General features: G+C 38.0%; 1 protein-coding gene across 1 annotated transcript in view; it reads left to right on the top strand.

Moving 5' to 3' along the window:
- Window positions 1–20,500, top strand: part of CRACR2A (calcium release activated channel regulator 2A) — a 53,152-nt gene extending 32,652 nt beyond the window's left edge. Inside the window, exons 9-18 of the mRNA XM_053936591.1 lie at window positions 1,137–1,208; window positions 3,289–3,334; window positions 4,145–4,236; window positions 4,949–5,273; window positions 8,894–9,026; window positions 11,774–11,855; window positions 12,759–12,873; window positions 14,500–14,601; window positions 19,087–19,163; window positions 20,093–20,500. Of these exons, the coding sequence (XP_053792566.1) occupies window positions 1,137–1,208; window positions 3,289–3,334; window positions 4,145–4,236; window positions 4,949–5,273; window positions 8,894–9,026; window positions 11,774–11,855; window positions 12,759–12,873; window positions 14,500–14,601; window positions 19,087–19,163; window positions 20,093–20,183 (1,135 nt within the window). The 3' untranslated portion in view covers window positions 20,184–20,500. The remainder of the gene's footprint in view (window positions 1–1,136; window positions 1,209–3,288; window positions 3,335–4,144; window positions 4,237–4,948; window positions 5,274–8,893; window positions 9,027–11,773; window positions 11,856–12,758; window positions 12,874–14,499; window positions 14,602–19,086; window positions 19,164–20,092) is intronic.
- The last annotated feature ends 1,949 nt before the right edge of the window (window positions 20,501–22,449 follow it).

Below are 22,449 nucleotides of genomic sequence, written 5' to 3'. Positions count from 1 at the left end.
GTCTCTCATTGCCAGTAGAGAGCACATGAATGACAGATAGACCTAGCCATTGCAGCAATGAACTACATAATTCAGAGCTATTGTTGTTTGACATATTTCAGGATAGAGCAGAACATTAGTTCAAATGTCACATTCTTTTTCTCTTAAGCTTTGTGCCAAGTTCTATTAAGTTATCACTTCTTTAGTTTTTCTTGAGGGTAAACATAATGAGCTCTGTTGATAAATCAGTGTTAAAGAATGGCCACTGTGATTAGAATTTTTAGGTTTCCATGTTTGATGTGTGTTTTGGAAGTAGACAGTAGAAATACTTCTCCTCAAGGCGGTTTGTTTCCTCTTTGAGGCCTCTCTTTTCAGATCCAGAGCAAAGACTATGGAATGATCTGATTTAAAAGCTACAAAGGAAATCCGCCCAGTCATCAGACTGCTGAATAATACTACTGCATTTACAAAGCACTTTGGATTCAATAGTGGTTTATGGAGTTAGGGCTCAGCCCTACTCAACTGCACCTGCAGTGTTGCTTTAAACATCTGTATCAGTCTGGTAAGACCTGAGCTACTGAAGCAGGTGTAATGTTCAGACAGTGCACAGGAAGAACTTGAGGCTTCACTGAAAGGCGAAAAAAAACATTAAAGGCCAGACACCAAATAGTGTTAAATCAAATTAAATGGTGTTAAAATGGCTGCATAAGTGTCAGGAATTGGAAAGAAATTGTAGGGATTGTAGATGTGAGAGCCTGACATATGGTTCCTACAGCAGGATAAGCTCTAATTTTGGATAAAATGTCACCTGTTTTTTAGTGGCCATAAGTGAGAAGTATTTTAGCAGTGTATCTGTTCTGAATGCTCCAAGTGCCAGTATCAACATATATTAAACTCTCTGGATGAAGAAATTAAAAAGCAATATTTTTTGAAAAAAGAACCTCTGCTCCTTCCTCTGCTAACTCGTACTGCTGTGCTACTGTGGGCCTTATACTGAATAATCTTCTAAAATATTAACCGTTCATGCAGAATAGAATCTACAATTTTGAAGACACTAAGGTCTCAAATGTAGATACCCCTAGAGGGAAGCATTTTAGCAGTGTTCTTACCATGGATAGAATAAATTTTTTTTTCTCTCTCTCTCTTTTTTTTTTCAGGGAGGTGTACCGGGTGACAGAAACCTTACAGAGAGAGAAGTCAGGACTATTGAAGCAGCTGGATTTTTTAAGGTAATGTTGATCTTCCAAAAACTTCTTCTATAATTCTAAAGAGGTCCATTAAAGGATGAAATTATGTTGGGATATGTAGTGAGTGTAGGTGTCAAGGTGTTGACAGTGGGGTGCCACAGGGCAGCCTCTGTGCCAGAGAGAAGCCAGGGCTTCTGGGAAAACCTCAGTAAGAAAGGGTGGAAAACAGTGCAGCAGCTGGCAGAGAAGAGAGAAAAAAAGCCCTTTAGACACTAAGGTCAGTGAAGAAGGAGGGGTAGGAGGTGCTCCAGGCACCACTGGAGCAGAGTCCCTTGTAGTCTGTGCAGAGTCAATACAAGAACAGGAATTTGGTGCATGGAGAGGAGCCCATGCAGGGGCAGGTTTTCTGGCAGGAATTATGGCCCATGGAGGACCCATGCTGGAGCAGTCCATTCCTGAAGGATTATTCCCCATGGAAAAAAGGATCTGTGCTGGAGTTTGTGAAGGACTGTAACCTGTGTGAGGGAACTCACACTGGAGCAAGAAAACTGTGAGGAGGAAGGAGCTGCAGAGAGAAGCTGTTCTGGAGTGACCACAAGCCCCACTATTCCCCATCTCCTTGTGCCACTCAGGATTGGTTAAGGAGGTAGAAGAGCTGAGGGTATAGGAATGAAGTTGAGCCTGAGAAGAAAGGGGATTGTGGAGAAGGTGATTTTAGTTTTGTCTCAATTTCTCATCATCCTACAATTGAGTGTTTCATCTGTAGTGGGTAGCTGGTAAGTAACCTTCTTGTCTTTATCTTGGCCCATAAGCTTTTCCATGTTATTATCTTCCCTTGTTGTGTTGAGGAAGGAGAGTGAGAGAGTGGCTGGGTGTACATTTGGCAGCCAGTCAAAGTCAACTGCCACAGGATAATGACACAAAAATAGTAAAAATGGTTACAATGGTTGGTTCTTGCATAGAGTAGAGGGTGGCACACAAAGCAAAGATATGCTTTGTTTACACAATTCAGTACGGTATGACAATCTCCTTTCCAAAAGTCAAATGTAAAACAGAGCAGCACTGAACAGCTCTAAGCTGATTCTGAGGTAGAAGCCTGGCTGCAGGAGCTTGCTGAAAGGCTCTGTTGCTTCTCAAGTGCTGGGAGTTGAGGCAAAATGAAGATTATTTCCCCAAAATATTTGTAAAATTATTCCAAAAGGTACTTAGCTAACATTCCTTTATTGATAGATTTCAAGGTTTGGAGCTGTGTTCAGACACCTATAGCCCTCTTTTCAAGGTGAAGCAGTGCTGGGTTTTGTTTGCTCAGTGGTCAGTCAGTGTGGGCTGTAGGTTGCACCTGCATCTAGGCCTTCATTGGCTGCATTTCCTTCAGAAGGCCTCATTTTAAAGTTGCCTAAAAATTTCACAGGCTTGAGGAAAGGCTCTTACTTTGCAGCATGTATTTTCCATAGGCCACTCTGTGATCTTGCCTGCTGCAAATTTTGGGGACATAGATAGAAACATCTGGCAACAGAAGCTTTTTCCATTCACCCTGGCTGCTGAGTCTCTCCAGTGGCCAGGCCAGCAACAGATGGAGACAATAGATGATGTACTAAGCAGGTGTGATGTCAGACCTGATCAGAGCTTGCTGATTGCCTGGAGTATCTGTTTCTTGACACTTTCATTGTTTCTGCACAAAGGATGGAAGATGAATGTTTTCCTAGGGTGACTTTTCTGTGGAAGCCACAATTGCAGCCCTCAGAGGGGCAGAACTGGCCTTCTCAGCCGTCAGCAGATGAACAAGAGATGGTGTTCATTGCACCCTCTCCACATTAAGAGGTCATCTTTACTATGAAAACCATTAAACATTCTAATTTACGGTATGTGATTTCTATGTGTTAAGGCATTTGTTTAGATGAAATATAGGAAGAGATCCAGATCCCATCTGGCTTTAATCAGCATAGTCGTGCTGGAGAATCAATAGCCCAGACAAGGAGCTGGCTGAAGTGAGAATATAAATAAAGGGTGATGAAAGGTTTGCACTGCCAACTGTCCCGTCTGTTTGTTAGTGTGGAGTAGAAAAATCAGCAGTTCTAAATACTTGGCTTCAGTGTTTCTTTTGTTTGTGTTTTCTTTGCAGAGAGAGGAACAAACATCTCAAGGATGAACGTGACATATTTTTGCAGGTAACCAATTATTATTTTCAAACCCAATGTCGAGCGTATGAGAACAGCTTCAAAAGAAGGGGAACAGAAGGCTGTGCAGGAGGTGGATTTTCATGCCACTTAAATCTTACTCTGTTCTTAATTTTTATTGTCTTCTTTCCTCACTTGAAAATAAGATTGTTTTAATTTGCTAAACAATTTTAAGAGCTACATGTTGAGAACTATAAAGTGGGAGCTATCTGAAGAGAGATGAATGTATTTTAGAAGAAACAAAGGATGCAATCATGAAAGGATGAAATACCGTAAAAATTGAACAATTAAATTGTGTTAATTTACCCAGTCAAGAGTCGGTAATATCCCGACACATTTATACAACAGTACAATAACTGGTGTACCTGAATCAGTACCTGAGTACCTCAGTATCTGAGACTGGGGTGAGAGCAGATCCTATTAACGTTTTAAGCAGCAGCAAAGAATGGACGCCTAAGATGTTCTAGAAGTACCCTGGTGTAAAGAGATTAACACCACTTAGTTTATATTTGATTGTGTTCTTAGTCCTACAAGAACCTGCTTGTGTAAAAAAAAAAAAAAAATACTTTTTTTTCATGACATTGTGCTGTTTTCTTTACAAAGCAGATGCATTTTTGCAGGATCTGGAGTTCTCTGTTCTGATTGTTTATCAATTGGAATTCTGAAGCATTTATACCTCTAGGATTGTCTTCTATATTTTTTTCTTTCATTTGCATTGCATTATTAAGTATTTGGAATGAGGGTAGTTAACCATAAAAACACCAGAAGCTAATCAGTAAGAAGTATTCTGTATTTCTGCAGAAATGCAAAACAGCTGTTCCAAAAGCCAGCTGGAAGCAAAGATCAGGGTCTATCATTGGGAAATACATAGAGGGCAAGATGCTACCAAACAGGTAGGAACTTTTTTTCATGTGTTCCCTGTTTGAGTATGATGAGACTTAGAGAAAGAAGATGTGGAATGCTTCCTTTCTGATGCTTTTTAACTTTTTAAAGAGTATATTTCTAAAGTGTCTGTCACTATAAGATTACTGTGCTCATTAAGAAATTTCAAAATGAAGAGCCAAATTTTAACATAAAACAAGTGTGCTGTCTGCAAAGGCAAGAGATTTCCCCACTGTGGAAGGCTGTAGGCTGGGAGACACAAAAACTTGCCCATGAGCCTCTGTTAATGTGGTACAATTTTGAGTCTCCACTTGGACTTTTTTTAGCCATATTAAGCAAACCCATGCCCCTCCTATCTACTAAAGAGAGAATCAGATTGCACATAGAAAGGAACTCTCTTGTGGGGGGGTTCCTTTATTCCTCCAGAATAGGAGTGAAGGTGGGAAAGGAGAAAGTCACAGTAGAGAAGTTTACTTTAGCTCTTCTATGAGGTTAGAATTGATGTTAATCTATTATTTTCCATTCTGGTTCAGGTTTATCCTGTAAGTTACTAGCTTTCCCATGATGAGCTGACTTTTCAGCAGACACTGGAATGACTCTTCTCTGCCTGCTATGACTAGTCAAAAAAAAGGGCAATTAAATTCAGTTATTCAGATTAAATTCAGAATAAAATAGCAGGTCCATTATATTTTTGTAATGTACTTTCTTTTTTTCTCTGTCTAGCCATTCATTTGAAGAAGATGATATTTTCAGTAATTCAAAGAGAAGGAATTCTGCTGGACTGAATGGAGTTCTCGCTGAAGAGCCTGATACTGGAGTCATTGGAGGAATGCCTAAAACATCACATCTCCAAAGAATAATATCAATTGAAGAAGATCACCTACCCCAGCTTCTTGACAGGCTGGTCGATAAGCAGCTGAGCAGATGGACTGGAGAAGACGAAAATACTTTTGAGACAGAAATGAATAGCAAAGCCAGAGAGCAATCAATGGAACACTCATCATCATCTTCTAGAGAGCAGCCTGTAGGGAAGGAAACACTGTCAAATGTAAGAGGACAAAGGAGATCTCACCTTGAGTAGAGTGTGAAGTTCTGGGCCCTATGATTTAAGGAGAATGTGAAGGTCCTTGGATGCATCCAGAGGAGGGCCACAAGGCTGGTGGGAGGGCTGGAAAGTGTGTCCTTTGAGGAGTGGCTGAGGGCTCTGGGTTCGTCCAGTTTGCAAAAACAAGCTGAGGGACAACTCCCTTACTCTCTGCAGCTTCCTGAGGAGGGGAAGGGGAGAGGGAGGTGCTGATCCCTTCTCCCTGGGATCCAGCAATAGGATGTGTGGGAATAGTTCAAAGCTGCCTCAGGGGAGGTGCATTAGGAAGCATTTCTTTAGTAAGAGGGTGGTCAGACACAGGAATGGACTTCCTAGGGAAGTGGTCCACGCCACAAGTCTGTCAGTGTTTAAGAGGCTTTTTGATAATGCTCTTCAAAACATGCTTTAACTTTTGGTCAGCCCTGAAGTGGTCAGGGAGTTGGACTAGGTCACTGTAGGTCCCATTGAACTGGAACTCTTCTGTTCTATTCTATTCTGAAAGACCTTGGGTACCGTGAAGTGGTGTCAAAGTTAACGCGTTATTCCTAGAATCTAAAATTATTTAGTTTTCTTTCTTTAAGTTGAAGCGTGACAAATTAAGCCATTGCATGAAGTGGAGGATGAAAATGTACTGTAAACAAGTGCTGAGGGTGCAAAGAAGGGAAACTCAACCTGAAGGAGTGCTAACTGCAGACAATGTGTGCGTAGATTTACATTTGAAGGAATGTTTAGGGAAAGTAAAGTTAAGTGTTGCAGTAGTAATAGATGATACAAGAAGATCCAGTGGAAGGCAGAAATAGTCTTAAAAAATAAGCATTTTTTTTTAATTGGTTGTTTGTTTCTGGGTAAAAACCCCAGTTTTTTGTTTGGGTTTTTTGTTTGTTTGTTTGGTTGTTTGTTTTGTTTGTTTGGGTTTTTTGTTGTTTTTTTTGTTGTTTCTTTTTTTTCCCACAAGGTGATATTTCTCATATTCTGGAACTTTTAAGTCAGCTATGGTAGCTGTTACATTATCTGAGAAATAATGAGAGGATTATCATTACTTTTTAATTATGATTGAAAATACTTTTATTTAGCAAATCAAAATCCTATATTTTTTCAGCTCTAGCTTGTATATGCATGTTAGCAATGAATTCACCATTCAGTAATAATCCTTAAAACAGTATGCTGGAAGGTACATTTCTTTGGAGTCTAAAGTTCTTTTTGCACTGCTATTACTTCAGAGCTTGTTTTCTAATTTTAGAATCATTGTTAACAATTACTCATTTTTAGATTCTTGAAGCACATATTAAAAAGATTAAAGTATAGGAAAAATTGGTTTGCTTGGTCATAATTATATGGTTCTTTTAGAAGAAGCAAGCATATCTTAAAAATTATGATAGAATTATGCCATGGTTACATAATAATTTCTAAGTGGTATCTTTTAATAAAACATTGAGGGTACAGAAAAAGCTTCATATTTTGAAATTGTTTAATTCAGTGCATGCTTTTTGCTTGCTGTATGACTTATTTTGTGTCACATTTTCAAAGCATGGCATCACTGGACTTTAGGATGACAAAAGCCAAGTAGATCATCCTATCCAGCTAGGACAAGCCTGAAGGAATATATTCAATACCTGAAGGAACCCTAATGGAAATTAAAGCAGGATTTTCTGTTCAAAACTTATGCATGAGATTCACTTTCTATATGGAATATGAACCATTATGTTTATACCTGTAATCTCCCACATTTGTGTTAAATTGTACAAAAGCTAGGTGTGTTACTTTACCTGGATACTTTTTATATAAAGGCTACTCAAAAGACACACCTAGGAAAGACTTTTTCAGACTGCATTGTAAACTAAAATAAATTTTCATCCTACTGCTATTCCATTTTCCCATCAGCCCTTTGTTGAAGCAGACTATGGAGTAGCTTATCCCCTAGCATAGTGTTCACATGCAGATTTATAATCAAGTTTGATTATTAAGGTTATTTTCATGACTTGACTTGATATATCTCAGTGGAAAATGGCTTCTTATTTTGTTGAAAGCTGCGCTGAAGACCTCTGGGGTCTTTGAGTCTTAGTGCTACTGGAGTGTGTATGACCACCAGGGACAAAGTATTTCAGGTCATGTAGTCCGTATATTTAGCTATGGTTCTCAGAAGCACTGTGATAATACTGCCAAGCTGATGATTGTATGTTAGCTTGTTTTATTTCCCAGAGCACACAGACTAATAAGCTGGAAATGGTTTTCATCAGGACTGAGAATGTGCTTTGTATAAATGCATGCGTGCTACTAGTAGCCTATAGTTGCCGTGGGGTTTAGAATTTTAATAGAACAGGAAAATAAGAAACCCCTCTATAATTGTGGTGGGCTATAAGCCCAGCTTATGAAAGAGATGTGTATTTTTTGTCCCCAAAATTTACAGCATGAATGATTTTTTTTTTTTTTACATGAAGGGAGACAGCAGCTCAAGCCTTTGTTGTTTGGGATTTTTTGCCCCATCAAGAGCAGCTCTCTATTTCTTCTTATTTCTCTAAGACTTCTGTATATTTGTAGAAAACACTTCCAAGTGCAGACTTCAATGTCTCATTCAAAGGACTGTCGGGCAGCGAATTCAGTTCTGATGTCTTCATGAAAACATGGATCCTGCACATCATATGACTGGCAGAGGGCCTTTCCCTCCTTTCCCTCCTTTTCCTCCTCACAACCCACACCTTAACAAGCTAATGTCAGGACCATCCATGATCTTGCTCTCCTTCTGCAGCATTGAAAGCAAATTTTCTATCTCCCTCTTCCTTCAACTTTACACAAAATAGAAGAGACCACCAAGGGCACCCCCCTGCAAACCAGCTGGTGCTACAGAGTGCTTCCCTAAGCAACTCCTGATTTACATACAAAAGAATGATGACCTACTTGATAGAGGATATAAATATTCTCTCCACTTAGTTCCACTAAGCATCCACTTAGTTTAGCCTGCAGTAAACAGAACCTGGATAAGCAGAACAAATTGTTGTTCCTTCTGTTTAAAAAGCGAAATGACAGAAACATAGCTGAATGTTTACAGCCTGATTAACTGATGTAATTCTCTGTCTGTGTCTTTTCTCCATGCTTCTGCCTGTAATGTTAAACAGATGTAGAAATGCAGTAATTGGATGGAAATTCTTGGCTCTATGTTAGTAGCAGAAGAACCTGATGGCATAAGGCAAAAAATTATGACTTTGCTTCTGTTATCGAGATGAAGATGTGCTGCTTCCTCTGTGTCACTGGTATAGGATGAAGCTACTGAGCAGAGCTGTGTGAAGCTTTATAAATTTTGATTTGTGGCCATGAACATAAACTGGTTTATTTTGTCAGTTTCATGTAAAGGTTCATATCAAGTATACTTCCAGAGATCAGTGCAAATCACTGCACTTCGGATGATCTGGAATGATGCATGGCAAACATCTGAAATGCTGAGTTATTTTAAGAAACAGAATATTGCTTCATGAGTAATGAAGAAAATGATAGGATAAAATCTATTATTTTCCCCATATCTGCCTTAAACTGGAGAGGCAACAGGATTTATGGAACAGTTGGAGGCTAATTTTTGCTCTTAATTGAAGGAGGAGAGAATAAACTCTGTCCCAGAGCGCTTATTCAAGATCGTTTTTGTCGGCAATTCAAGTGTTGGAAAGACTTCATTCTTAAGAAGATTTTGTGAAGATCGTTTCTTCCCAGGAACAGCTGCTACTGTTGGTAAGTTTAATAATATAACTATTATTATTTTTGTTCTGACAGTACTTAACAGTTTCTAAGGGATCAGGCCTTGTATTATAAAACAGAAACATACAGATGTTGTAAAAGTAGGACATGCAAAGTAAGTTCTCCTAAACCGGAAAGCATATAATTGATGGAGAGGTTTCAGAGTAGATTTTGTACTGAAATCCTGGCCAGCACTGAGATAAATCAGAAAAAAATCTACTGGTTTCTGTGAAGCTAGAATTTCCTTGTAGATCTCACAGTTCTGAAACAGATATCCTGTACTCTGGACTGCACTGTACTAATGATCCCACCTTCATATCTCATTGCTATCCCTCTAAGTAATCTGATTTTGTTTTAGAGAGAAAGTAGAATCACCTATTTGAAGATTTATACTAATCATTATTACTAAGCATTTATACTAATCATATATTTATGATTTATACTAATCATATATTACTAAGCATTATACTAATCATCAAAAAATATTTCAGACCAGTGTTTCCAAAGCCAAAATTTTCAAAGCCTGCCTTCCTACCTTGCCTGAAGACGTAGACCAAGCTTTCAAAAGTCAGACACAAAATTGTTACAAGAACTCAAGTATAGGTTATTGCGATGCAGCTGGGTTAAATGACCAGATTCTTTTTGCTTAGCCTGTATTGAGACCTTACTTATTCTGCAGGATATATGAAATTAAACATACCAACTTCAAGGTAAGCTTAGTAATGTCCTAGTTTTTTACTGACTGTATCTTCATTAACTGGAATGGGAGCTTGGACACCTATCTGCAATTGTCTGTTCATGTCTCCTATAGACCTAAAGGCTGTGTCCTGTCTGTGTTGTCCTGTAATTGGCTGATACACTTCTCTACACTCTGAGGTCTTACACAGTATGTGCAGTTTTCCAGAGGAAAGACACAGGGATAAGGCTGTACTTTTTCCTCTTTTGGCTGGTCATCCAGGGTTCTTGCAAAGAAAATGGCAAGAAGACATTTGTTATAGCTTTGATTTAGTGTTCACATCAATGAGTTTCACAGGTGTGGGCTATGGCTGGCAAGGTACAGACAATGGAAAAGTCAAGTGAACAATATGGAGAGGAGTGTTCTCAATGAATTTCTACAGTGTGGAAACCCAGGGCACCGGGAACATTTCTCTGTCTGCTCTGGGGTGTCCTGACCCGCAGGGGAGCACTGACTTTGACCCTCATTCATGGAGAAAACTTTCAAAGCCTCAGGGTAAACTAGAAACCACAAAAGTGTGAAATAGATGGTAGAGATTGTAAAGAGTAGTGTAGTATGTCACATGGGTGAGAAATTTAGGTTTTAGGATTTTTAGTATGTTATAGATGGGTTCAAGATGGAGGATATAGGGTGTTGTCTTAAGTTCCCTTCTTCTTTCTTCTTCTTCCTCTTTCTTCTTGGGTTCAGGTCGTATCTTGTAATTGGGTAGAAAAATCCACATTGCAGGTCTTTAGGGGTCAGTTACTGGGTTAGAAAGGAAAATAATTTAGGTGTCACTCCTTAATTGGGTAGCTTAGTTTTTTATTAGACTTAAAAGGCCTTGTAACAAGAGATTGTTAGCCATTGTTGTGCTGTTTTTTCCTGCACGCAGAGTCTGGTGCAGACAAGCGTGCTGAAGTTTTGATAAGATAACAATAAACAGAAACTGAAGACCGAAAAAGTCCAATGCGTCTCTTGTTCCTGACACAGAACTGCTCCAGGAGGGTCTCCCCTGCCAGGGGAGCCCCCAGGGAATTGCCCAACTTGGCAATTTGGGGCCCACAAACTCACACTGCAGAATAGTTCAAACTTCTTCCCTTGAGATACAAGCAATAGATATATCCTCCATACAGGTTTTTAATTGCCTATTGAAGGAATGCAGGCATAGATGCTTCTCCATTAATGCCACTGGTAAAAATCCCATTTTTTTTAAACATGGCCCCAAAGATACTGTTGCTGACCTACTGAGATCCCTTCTAACCTGAATTATTCAATGATTCTATGATTTTATGATACTGTTCAATGTGATACAAAAAAAAATGTAGGTTGTCATTAGGAGGAGGTAGTGACTGAATAACATTTTAAACTCTAATTATTATTGTTATAAATATCCAGAAAATATTTACATCTTCACAGGTTAGAGGAATTGGGAGAGGATTAATTGAAAAGTTTAAATAAATGAATGTTTATGTCCACTAACCTAAGGGAAGTGAGCTCATCTTCTATGTTATAAATAGGGGAAGAGGTTTTCCACGTATTCAGTCCACCTATCTTCATCATTTATTTTAGGTTCCACTGTTCCCTGTGCCATGCCTGTGTTTTTCCACTAACTGTGGAAGGCTTGCATGTGGTTAGCTCAGATTAAACTAACACATTTCACACAACTGATGTCATACCGTGAATTCCAGGCTAAATGGCTTAGACTGCTGTGGACTGTCAGATGGCCCATTGACTCATGTTCTGTGATTTGGGAAGTGACTTATCTAGCATATTTTACAAAACTGAACTACTCTACTACCATTCAGTAGTACCATTTTCAGTAGTACCGTTCAGTAATACCCTTTTATTGCTGGAGGACTTCAAGCAAATAAAAGCTCTTGTTCTGTGATAGCTGGAGACTCTGGACATAATTTTTAATGCAGTGCCTATCTTTTTACTGTCCTGGAATTGTTGCTATTTGCTGGATCCAATTTTCAAAGATCAAACAGCTTGTTAAGAGACAGCTTACCTTGCATTTCTGTTGCAGGTGTGGATTACAACGTGAGAACTGTCACAGTAGATCACACCCAGGTAGCGCTGCAGCTCTGGGACACAGCTGGCCAGGAACGGTGAGGAAGGTTCTCTTGTGGTTCAACCCTGGTTGTCAGCCCAGCTGTGTAGCTGCTCCCTCACTCCCCCGTCTGCTGGGATGGAGGAGGGAATTGGAGGGATGGAGGTGGCAAAACTCCTTGTTTGAAATGAAGACAGTATGATGAAATTTAACTTCATGCCAGTCAAAACCTGTACGCATTTTACGGTCTCACTTCCTTGAATCATCTGTTTGAAGATCATTAAGTGTGGACCTAATCCTGCTTCTTGGGGGAGGAACAAATATAGGAGCATTCCTAATAGAATCAGTGGATTCACAGTTTAGCTCATTCCCTTGCAGCACTAATTAAACTCTGAAAAGTTTAATGTTGCACTGTTTCTTTAAGAGGAAGACTGATTTTAAAATGCACCTAGAATTATTTCTATATCAGAAAATACCTTAATGGATAAAAAAGAGGAGTTTATTTTTTTTTTTATTAAAGCAATACCATTGTAGTAGAACTCCAGGTTTTTCTAAGATTTCAGTGGTCATTTCCTTCCCCATCTCCTCACCTACTGTGTAATTTTCTATTACTATTTCTAAAAGCAAGGATGATAATGACAATCTGCGTTTTCTACATGAAGCTTTGGAAAAAGGCCTAGCTAGCTTTAGAAGAGCACTTAGTGAGGGGGAAATTTCTGCTCCAAGCTTAAAATGAAAGAGGTGAGAGAAGGTGAGATATGCAGCTAATTATCCAGCCTAACCCAGAATCAGTTCAAGAAGGCAGGGGGAGCTTTTCCAAACACTTTCTTTTAAAGCATTCTTTTTTTTTTTTTTCCCCCAAATAATTTATTTGCCTTTGTATGGAAGAATTACTATAAATTTTAACTTGTCAGATTGTTGCTTCTGTTGAAGAGAGGTGTAACCAGATTCTTACTTGTAGGTACCGAAGCATTACCAAGCAGTTTTTCAGAAAAGCTGATGGTGTCATTGTGATGTATGATATAACAGCAAAAGACACATTCACATCTGTCAAGCAGTGGCTGATAAGCATTGAGGTAACTTGGCATAACTTGAAATCCAAACCCTCATGTCAATTTCTACTTTCTTCTGAACAAGGGCTATTAGCAGGGTAAAACAGAGAGCACCATATTCTTGTGTTGTCACAATTGTATTTTTGCTTGTGAGTTTGGTCTGCACTGTTGCCAGTGAAGTTGTTTTTCATCTCTATTTCTACAGAAAAAAAATCATAGTTCCAGGGTTTTAACAACTTTGAATGAGTGGTGGGAAAATCTCAGCATGGAGTCCTCTGATTTCTCACAAAGAGAGCTTAGCTGATGACCCAAACTGCTAGCACTGAGAGGTGTTTTGGATCAGTGATGGTGATCTGGTGATCACTGATGATCAGTAGCATTTGATAACCAAGTGTGTAGCTCGTGGAAAATAGACTATATTGTGAACATAAGCCATAAACTTAGAGCTATGTAATCCACAGTAGTGCTGTGAAACAGCCTCGTGAAAGACAGTTCTGTTTCCTGGGGATCATCCTTTCAACCACTTGAAAAGAAAATTGTAGTCCATGCCACTGAGTGACATCAGTCAATTAAAAATTATAACATATGAAGAGCATAAGCAATGGAATCTGCTTGTGGCCAGAAAAAAGAGTAAAAATAAAACTGAGGCAGCTGCTACAAAGGGCTGACTTGTGGCAAGAATGAAGCGTGACTTCCTGTTTGCACACTGGAAAGTAAGGGACAAATCAATCTGCAAAGATCATTTAGTCTGATTTTATTGGGCATGTGCTTTAGTATAACACACTGTTTTCCAGAATAGCCAAGAGGTGGCTTTGGGAGTTCAGATTAGGACTCAGTCATTTAAATGCCTCCAAACACTCATAGTTATTCCAGATATGAGTAGCCTTACTGAAGTACTGTTAGCATGCATTTGGGAAGAACAGGCCCGTGCTAATCACATGATCTTAATAATTCAGTGTTGTGTTTTAATTCAGTATGGTAAAAGCTAGAGGAGCATTGCTGATTTTGATTCAGAAAAATGGAATACAGTGGTCAAAACTTTTTTCCAAGCTCTAATAGTTCACTCTTCTTTACTAACTAATTTTTGTTTGCTGCGAACTGTTGCTAAATTGGACATACTGCCAAGTCCCTTTACTGCTGTAGCATTCAGCCCACCTAATGAAAGCACTCACTGTGATAATTATAACCCTTTTCAGAATGGATTTTGATTTCTGTCTGTTCTGTGTATTTTTAGGGGCCTATTCTGTGTATTTCTTCACTATTTTGTGTAATTCATTTGGCATAATAGTACCCAGGTGTTGCCATTATTTTTCCTGGCCATGTAATTAGAAAAGCAGTGACTGTAAACACATAATATCTGAGCCTGTGTAGCATGGTGGTTTTCTCTCTTCCATTTTAATATAAAGTCTAATGAGCTTCTGTGCTGTTATTTAAAAAAATCCCTAGTCAGTGTAATCTTAGCATTATGTCTTTTTCATGTCTTTTATCCAGCTTCAATTCCTGACATGTTTGTAAGCAAAGTGGCACATACCTGGTTTGTGTGAAGTCTTAAATGTCTTGTTAGAGTGTGACATTTGTTAGCTTTTATCCTCTTCATCTGTGATCTTTTGAATTCAGTACTTCATTTGATATTTGCTGTTTATTCTGCAGGAGGCAACTGGGGAGAATGTGCCTGTTCTTTTGTTGGGTAACAAAACCGATAACGAAAAGGAGCGCGAGGTCCCGATGGGAATGGGAGACCATCTTGCAAAGGTACTGTACTTTGGGAACTCCTTACAAGGCTTGAAGGTGAAGATTTTAAAATGGAGTCTCAATGTGTCTAAATTCATAGAAACACAGATTAATCTTAGTCAGACAGTTGTCTTTAAGGATTAGGAACCCCGTCACACTCTTCAATTCAGCTTTCAGTGATGTAAGTGTTGATAATTATAGTACTTACAACGCTGCTGAGATAAAGAGAACACCCTAAAACCAAACCAATCAAGTAACAAACCCTAAACCAAACCAAAAAGTGAGTGGAGAAGAAAAATATTTAAGAATTCACTCCCATTGTGTCTCCTCTCTCTTTGTTTTGTCTTTTTATCTATTTCTTTTCCTTGCTGCTTCTTCTCTCTCTCTCTTTTACTCCCTTTTCTCTGTGAAAGGATTCTTAACATAGAGATAATTTGGGGACCTTTTCTCCCTCCTACCTCCTGTAAAACCAAAGAAGACCATCTGTTACTCCTGTGGTAGGAGTAGAAAACATGTTTACTTTTAGTAACTTTCCATCAAGGAGATAAAATAAGTAGAGTTAACAGTCTGAGAGCACTGGTGATCCATGGGCATAATTTAAGCAATCAAGAGACTGCAAATACCAGATACTTGTTTATATTCTTGTGTACCATGCCCATCAATTTCTCTTTTGAATCTCTTTTTATAGTGCTTATAGTTTGAACATTAATGCCTGCAGAGTATTCATTTATTTAGAAGTAAGTAATTGAAATACTGCTGAAATATTCACCGAACTGTTAGGAATACACTTAAATTAAACACTGTGCTGGATTTCATATATTTACCTCTTTTGCCTTGAAAATAGATTTGCTGCCAGTAATAAAAAGGGTATTTTCAAAATTTGAAGTGCAGCTGAATTGTTCTTCCGGGAAAAAAGTATTGTTCTTCCAGGTGCTGCTAGGCACCTCTCTGTAACTGAAAGAATTGGGGCCAGATCTCTTTTTATCTTATTTTGATTATTCACATAGCCTTTTGAAATTATACCTCCCTATTCAGGTTTGTGTCCATTATTTGGTTTTTGTCGGAGAGGATTATCAGCCTTGAACTTCATCCCCCGAAGGTTCTCCCTTTAGGAAATCAGCTCTGTTTTCTTGTGTGCATGGAAATGCAAATAACTTTGTGACTCTGGAGGGAAGGAGGGAGTCCAGGGTGTAACACTGAATCCTTCTGTGAAAAAACAAGTGACACATAAATGCTAAATGGACAGAGAGTAGGTGTCTTGCATGTCATCTTGCTCTAAAAAAACTACTAGTAAAACAAAGATGAATCATTCTAGTATCTAGAGCTCACAGCCCACCAGGCTGTTAATTCTAACATGTCATGCAAGAAAATAAAATGTTTTGCATAAGTAAAACAAAAAGTTGTCAAATAAGATGGTTATAATCAAATGAATGGATCGGGATGAATCACTTGAATGTTTGAATGTGCTGCCTGAGGTAGTTAAGAGAAGGAGTGATTAATGGCAATAGATTAGTTGAAAAGTAGCATAGATATAATTAAATTATAACAATTTGCTTGCTGAGCTAATAATAACCATGAATTTTAATGAAATATTAATTCTTGCTAAATGGCCGTGTAATTCCTGTGAAACCACATACCACTGTCTATGTTAGTGTATACAGCTGAGTTACTTGTTTTGTGAATAATCCAATGAATTACTCAGAAATGATCCCAAATACACAGGGCTAGATGCTGAGCTGATACTAATTTGTATAGCCATATTTGGTGAAAACAAGCTCTTCTTGTGCAAGGAATCCGTTTAGCCTGTTGGCCCTGAAGTCCAGCAGTTTTAAGGACCGTTTCCGTGTCTCACAGGATGGGGTTGGTTTTACCCAGTTTTTTCTATAGTCAGAAAGGAACATAACTTCTCTGCAAGGTGGGCAGCACAATTCATTTTTAAAAGGAATAATGGTAGCCTGAAGGGAGTTGTCATTTGAGAAGACTTGTAGTTCCAGTACATTTGTTATACCCTGTGAAAAGGAAGAATAGAATGAACGCAGGGATTGTGGAAGTCCATTTGACTTGTTTTAGCAGAGGATCCAGAAGGAACACTCCATATAACAAATTTCTCTTTAGCTTAGCTTGATACAGTGATCAAGAGTTTGTATGAACACAAGAGAGAGTATTTAGATCATATTGTGAGTGTCCAGGAACAGCCAAGGTTCTGTTTGAGTACAGAAGTGTAAGCACTGCCAATTATTTAAATAAAATGCCTTATGATAAAAGTGCTGCTCAGGCATGCTTATATCCACATGATTTTATTTTCGCCCTGCATGTACTTCCTGAGTGATCTTAAATGGGTCAATAAATCCTTCTCTATCACTGTTCTTCAGCTATAAAATAAGATAATAATGCCTTGTCTGCCTTGGCTTTGCAGAGTATATGTGCTTCATGGAATGAGGACTGTTTCTGTGTATTCATACTTTGTCAACCTGTCAGTGCCATTCTTACACAAATACTGCTAATGAGGAAGCTATTCTCAGAGTGATGTTACTTTACAGGACAGAAAATTGCCCAGCTCTCTCTGTTAATAATTCATTTTCCTCCCTATTCTTTAGATGTCTGCTGATTTGTAGGTAAGTTTTTAAAATGAAGTAATTGCCAGTGGTCTCCAAGGTTCAATAGCTGATTCCTGGATGGAGATGGATGGCATTTCCTAGCTCAATAATTATATGTGTCCTGCCTGTTCTTAGTTTGTGATCCTTGTGTAGTCTATCAATTAAAATTTCCTCTTTGAATCAGGCAAATGGCATGTGGTATTTCCAGACTATCTCCCCTTTGAGAAAAGAACCTTTTTGCTAGACTGAGAGAATTAAGCACTCATTATCAATTGCGTTTAAATTGTTATCTTTCCATCCAAGCAATTTGTTGAAAAATCCATTCAGATTTATGCCAGCATAAATGAAGTTTTCACTGAGAGTTCTCCTCTAGTGACATTCTGTTGTATGTGGGGAAGATGTTGGAGTAGTACCCCTCTCAGTTTGACTGACATGAAATACCTATAAACTGACCACAACAGGTTTTCTATTAGAGTTCTGATCAGCAGAGCAGAAAAAGAGAGTGTAATTTTTATTTCAGGCTTCTGTTTGCATGGCTAGCAAGAAATTTGATCTGGTCAAATTTTATCTTAAAACTTTTCTAAGAAAAGCAAGAGAATCATAGGGTTGCATTATTGCAAATGTTATATATGTTTAAAAAATTTGATAAAATGTCTATTCAACACAAACATTGCCTGATTTCTTCCTTCTCTGCTTTTCTGGGCTTATCTGGTCATCAAGAAATTATTGCATGATGTTCAGTCCTGTTTTTCATTGGAACAAACAATATAACCATTGACAACATATACAAAACTGACACTGGATAACTCTAAAAGCACTTTTTTTTAGAGCTGCTAAAATAAACTACTGTATTTATGGAATTCTTTTCCCCACTTTTTGTCTCTGAAATTCCATGAAGATGACAAAAATTTCCAAAAGTTGTGCAATTCTGGAAGCATAGTATATAGAGAAAAAGGAAATCAAACCAAAACAGAAATACCTAGCCCTCTTAATGGAAAGTTTTGAAAACTGAATTATAAGTGTCTTCTGAAGGGTGGTTAAATACGTATAAGTGCAGTAACCAGAGTTAATAACAAACAAATGAAACTCTGCAGATGTGATTGTAATTTTCTAAGGTACTGACTTACTTGCTTGAATTTTAAGCTACTGCTATAAATAGCAATAAGATACAGAGACAAGTGGAAAGTGTATAGAAATTTGAAATCTGGATGGGTAAAAGGATAGGTAGTAATACCACAGAGGCAATATAGGTGACCTTCATTGTAGTAGGTTGTGAAAGTAGACAGATCCCAGTTTTGGAGGATAACCTGTCATTTCCTTTCAAACTTCTCTGCCATCAGAACTGCCGGGTCAGGCTCTTGTGCAGATGATCTCTTGCTTTTGCATTTATAAGACTTCAGCTGAAGGGCTGAGAATCTCTCCCAAGACTTGATCATTTACCCACTATTCCTAATTACAAATCTCCCAGTGGAGTACAAAACTGAAAGATGCAGGCTGACTGTGAAAGAAGGTGCAGAAAAAATTCACAAGTGCAAAAAAATGAAAGAAGAGTTACTGGAATTCTTTTCACCTGCTTTGTCCAGCACTCAGTGATGTGGGAATTGCTTGATCATCACAAGGGAAGTTCACAAGACTTAGTACCTTACAAGATCTGGTTTCATTTGAGCTCTTATATCAAAAGATATTCTACAGAAAAAATATCTGCTAAGAGAAGCATATAGTTGTTACTTGTGAGGCACACTTGGACTTCTTTTGTTACTCTTTACTGTTATCTCTAGAATTAAAATCCTACAATAATCTATTTCTCCTTCTTTATTTTCATATTTCAGTATATTTATGTTGCTCCTTTTACAGCTGGAGTGAGACATTGTGCAAAAGTAATTGGAATTGTCTTTTTCTTTGATTGTAGGATTACAATTTAATTTTCTATGAATGCAGTGCATATTCTGGGTACAATGTGGAAAATTCTGTGCTTCACTTAGCTAGGTAAGAAGAAAACACTGAGTTTTTTATATGCCTGACTGCCCTGTAACTGATGACATTGTGAATTTTCTTTGTTTAATTAGTATGATATGATAATATTATTATTAGTTTTATATTTATTAGTTATAGAAACTCAGGGTGGTGAAATATTTGTTGCTTTTAAACTGCTCTGTAGCCTGACCCTGTTGCTCTGACTGAGACTTGCTCAGGTTCATAGAGTTATGCTGGTGAAACTCTGCATAGATTCAGAAACATCTGGATTGTTGCTAGGAAAGCTGAGGGCCTTGGCTGTTGTGATAATTCTTGCAAGAATTTCCTGAAGGTTTGGAGAAATATACTTGAAAATGGATGCTGCTGACTCCTTGCAGCAGGACATTGGGTATGCTTCCTTCTTCACTCTGCTCATTACAGCTCAAATTCTGCTGTCTGCCTGGGGGCTGGAGACAGGAAGAAGTGGATTTTTTGAAGTTATGTAAAGGGTAGAGGTAAAGATTCAGGAAAATATGGACCCTCTGAACTACTTAGAGAGGTGAAGACACTGGTAATGAGTTGGCAAATCTCTAATATTGTTGCTGAAATCAGTGACATTTTGTGAAAGCGTCGGTAATTGATAGCTGTCTAGGCAGCAAGATTAGGTTTAGTTTTGTTCCGGCCTTACAAGTAATTAATGAAAGTCACTGTTTTGAGTCTGTGTAATATGCAATAAATGTTAACAATCAGCACTAACCAATTTTTTCTAACAAAATGTACAAAAGCAGTGGTGTGATGGGGCCACCATAATTGTACTTTTTTGCTTGTTTGTTAGTTCACAAAATTTTGTCATCTGTTAAATCTCTGGACAATTTTATACTCTTGGGAAAATGTTTTTTTTGTTCAATCTCTTGTGGGTTGTATTGATTTTTTTTCTTAGAAGTATTCTTTCTTTGCCCCAGGATTTTAAAAGAACATGAAGATAAAGTGAAAGAGAAAACCATCGAACTTCAATCTGATACAAACAAAAAGTCATGCTGTATGAAGCAATAAAACACTGAAGCATGTTTAGACAAGTCATACATTTATACAACACTACCTGGTACTATCAGATTTGCTTTTATCTTCCAAACATTTCTTCTGCTGTGTTCTGACTGTAGGTGTAAGTGAAAATTAAAATCTTTATATGATCTGATCTTGCTTTTATAAATATTGTTCTTTAGTTAATTGACAGTGTATTTGGGGCAGTAACAGTCTTTTATTCTGTTTGATGCCCAACACCACTGAATCCTGCTTTGTCATCAGGCTTGTAGAAGCTGCCACATTATTAATAAGAAGAAATAATTTTATGGGAAGAAAACTATTTGAATATGAAGTAAATTCCTACTTGTGTGAATAACCCATCCTATGACTACGGCTTATTTCATTTCTGTTCAGACCCTTAGATCTTGATTTTGTGCTAAGCTCTCTTTACAGTTTTTTAAAAATTGACATAGGTGTAGTTTGTATTCAAAACATATTAAGGCTGACTGAACAGCTCTTTGTCTCCAAAAGTCTGTCACAGGAGGTGTCATAGAAAATTTTCAAAGTAGAATTTTCAGAAACAGTGGATCTTATTTTGAGGAAGATTTTGAAAAACTTACCAGCATTTAATGAGTGAAAAATCGCACTTAAATTCAGTGAGATACTGCTCTTTTAGCAATGCTAAGAAAAAATGCCTCCTCATATAGCTAAACACGACTGCTTTTTCAAAAGCAGCTGCTACACAACATTCCTCCAGGGCCTGATAGCACTGAGACACAGTTTACCCATGGGGATACATTTTAGAAAATCATGGCCCACCCCGGATCATAAGAAACGCAGATGTCAATTATCTTTGGAAGCTTTTGTGGAATGTAAATGAAAATAAGGAACTTGAGAGTGTGTCACCCAGCCACCACATGATCAACAGTTATTCCTAGTGGAATATGTCTTCACTGCATCCAGCTAATGTGGTAAGCATTCAAGAACAAGTATTCACAATGGTGAGCTTTTGGGGAAAGTGGAAGCCATGGCATGATTTATTTCATTAAAATATCACATAAGATAGTAGATTTCATTATTTAAAACTGTTACAGACATTATGTTTTTAATCCAATTTCTAAATGTTTTAAAAAAGTTATTTTTCATTTAACTAATGAATCAATTTGAAACTAAAGATGAATGTTAAGCATTATCTTAATAAGTAACTATTTTTGGATAAAAACTTTGTTAGTAATTAATTGTTCTCTTGGAATTTCAGTCTGATCAAAGGTGTTTGTCTAGTTCCAAGAACTGCACAATAGGGGTTTATAGACTTTCCCCTACAGCAATTTCTATATCCATACCAGCACTCAAATGCCCTTTCTTATGAGTTGGGGTCCGAATGTGACCCCTTCCCTATCAGGTAGAATAACCAGGGGTTTACTTCTATCAGGAATGATGGATGAACCAAGTAGCCCAGGATAAGCTGATTATTAAGAGTTTTTCCCTTGCTGATTCCTGAGAATCTGCTCATCCAAATGAAAAAAATCCCCTTGCCTTCAGTGAGGTGCTGAAGAAGCTCTAAACCACTAAATGAGCAAAATGAGTATCCATTACTGAAAATCAGTAGGTTTTCTGTTCATTTCCCAGGGTTGCTTCTTGAAGTCCATTAATGGTTATGGAGAGTTGAGTCACCTTATTGACTGTGGCGTGTTATCCACCATGGAAATCTTAGAATTGAACCGTCTGTCTTCAGTCCTGGCTGGAGCTGAACTAATGCAAACCATTAATTTAAACATCAACAAAAACAACACTTTATCCCAATTTCAGCTAGGAAAAAAGTTCATCAGTTTAAATATTGGCTCTGCTAATTTACTTTGGGTGATCTGTTCCCCCATTGATATTGGAACCAGCAATATTTCCTCCAGCCTCTGTTAACCTCAGAAAGACAGTTTGAGTCCTTAATTTCAGCTTTACTGTCCATGATTCTAACCTCACAAATTCAGATCCTTAATTTCTTTTTCCCTGAAGTTCATATTGATTTTGAAGGACAGTGTCAAGTGAAGTGGATTTTCTTTCTGTGACTCCCATGGGATCATTTCTATTTGGGTGTCTTTTAGCATGCACTGAGACCCTGCCAGCAGGATGTACACAATTTGAGAACAGACAATGCTAAGAAACAGCCGAATCCTGGGATGAGGGGGATTTCTCCTTCTACAGACAAATCTGGTGGAGTCTAGCACCCAAGCAATGTCTTCCATCTAGGATTGATAGCTGTGGCTGCTGCTGATCCTTTTTGGAAGTCCAGCCAAATCCC

The sequence above is a fragment of the Vidua chalybeata genome, chromosome 2 (assembly GCF_026979565.1).
Source record: "Vidua chalybeata isolate OUT-0048 chromosome 2, bVidCha1 merged haplotype, whole genome shotgun sequence".
In the NCBI taxonomy this organism is placed as follows: domain Eukaryota; kingdom Metazoa; phylum Chordata; class Aves; order Passeriformes; family Viduidae; genus Vidua; species Vidua chalybeata.
The sequence above is the reverse complement of the archived record's forward strand: the minus strand, read 5'-3'. Positions and strand labels throughout refer to the sequence as shown.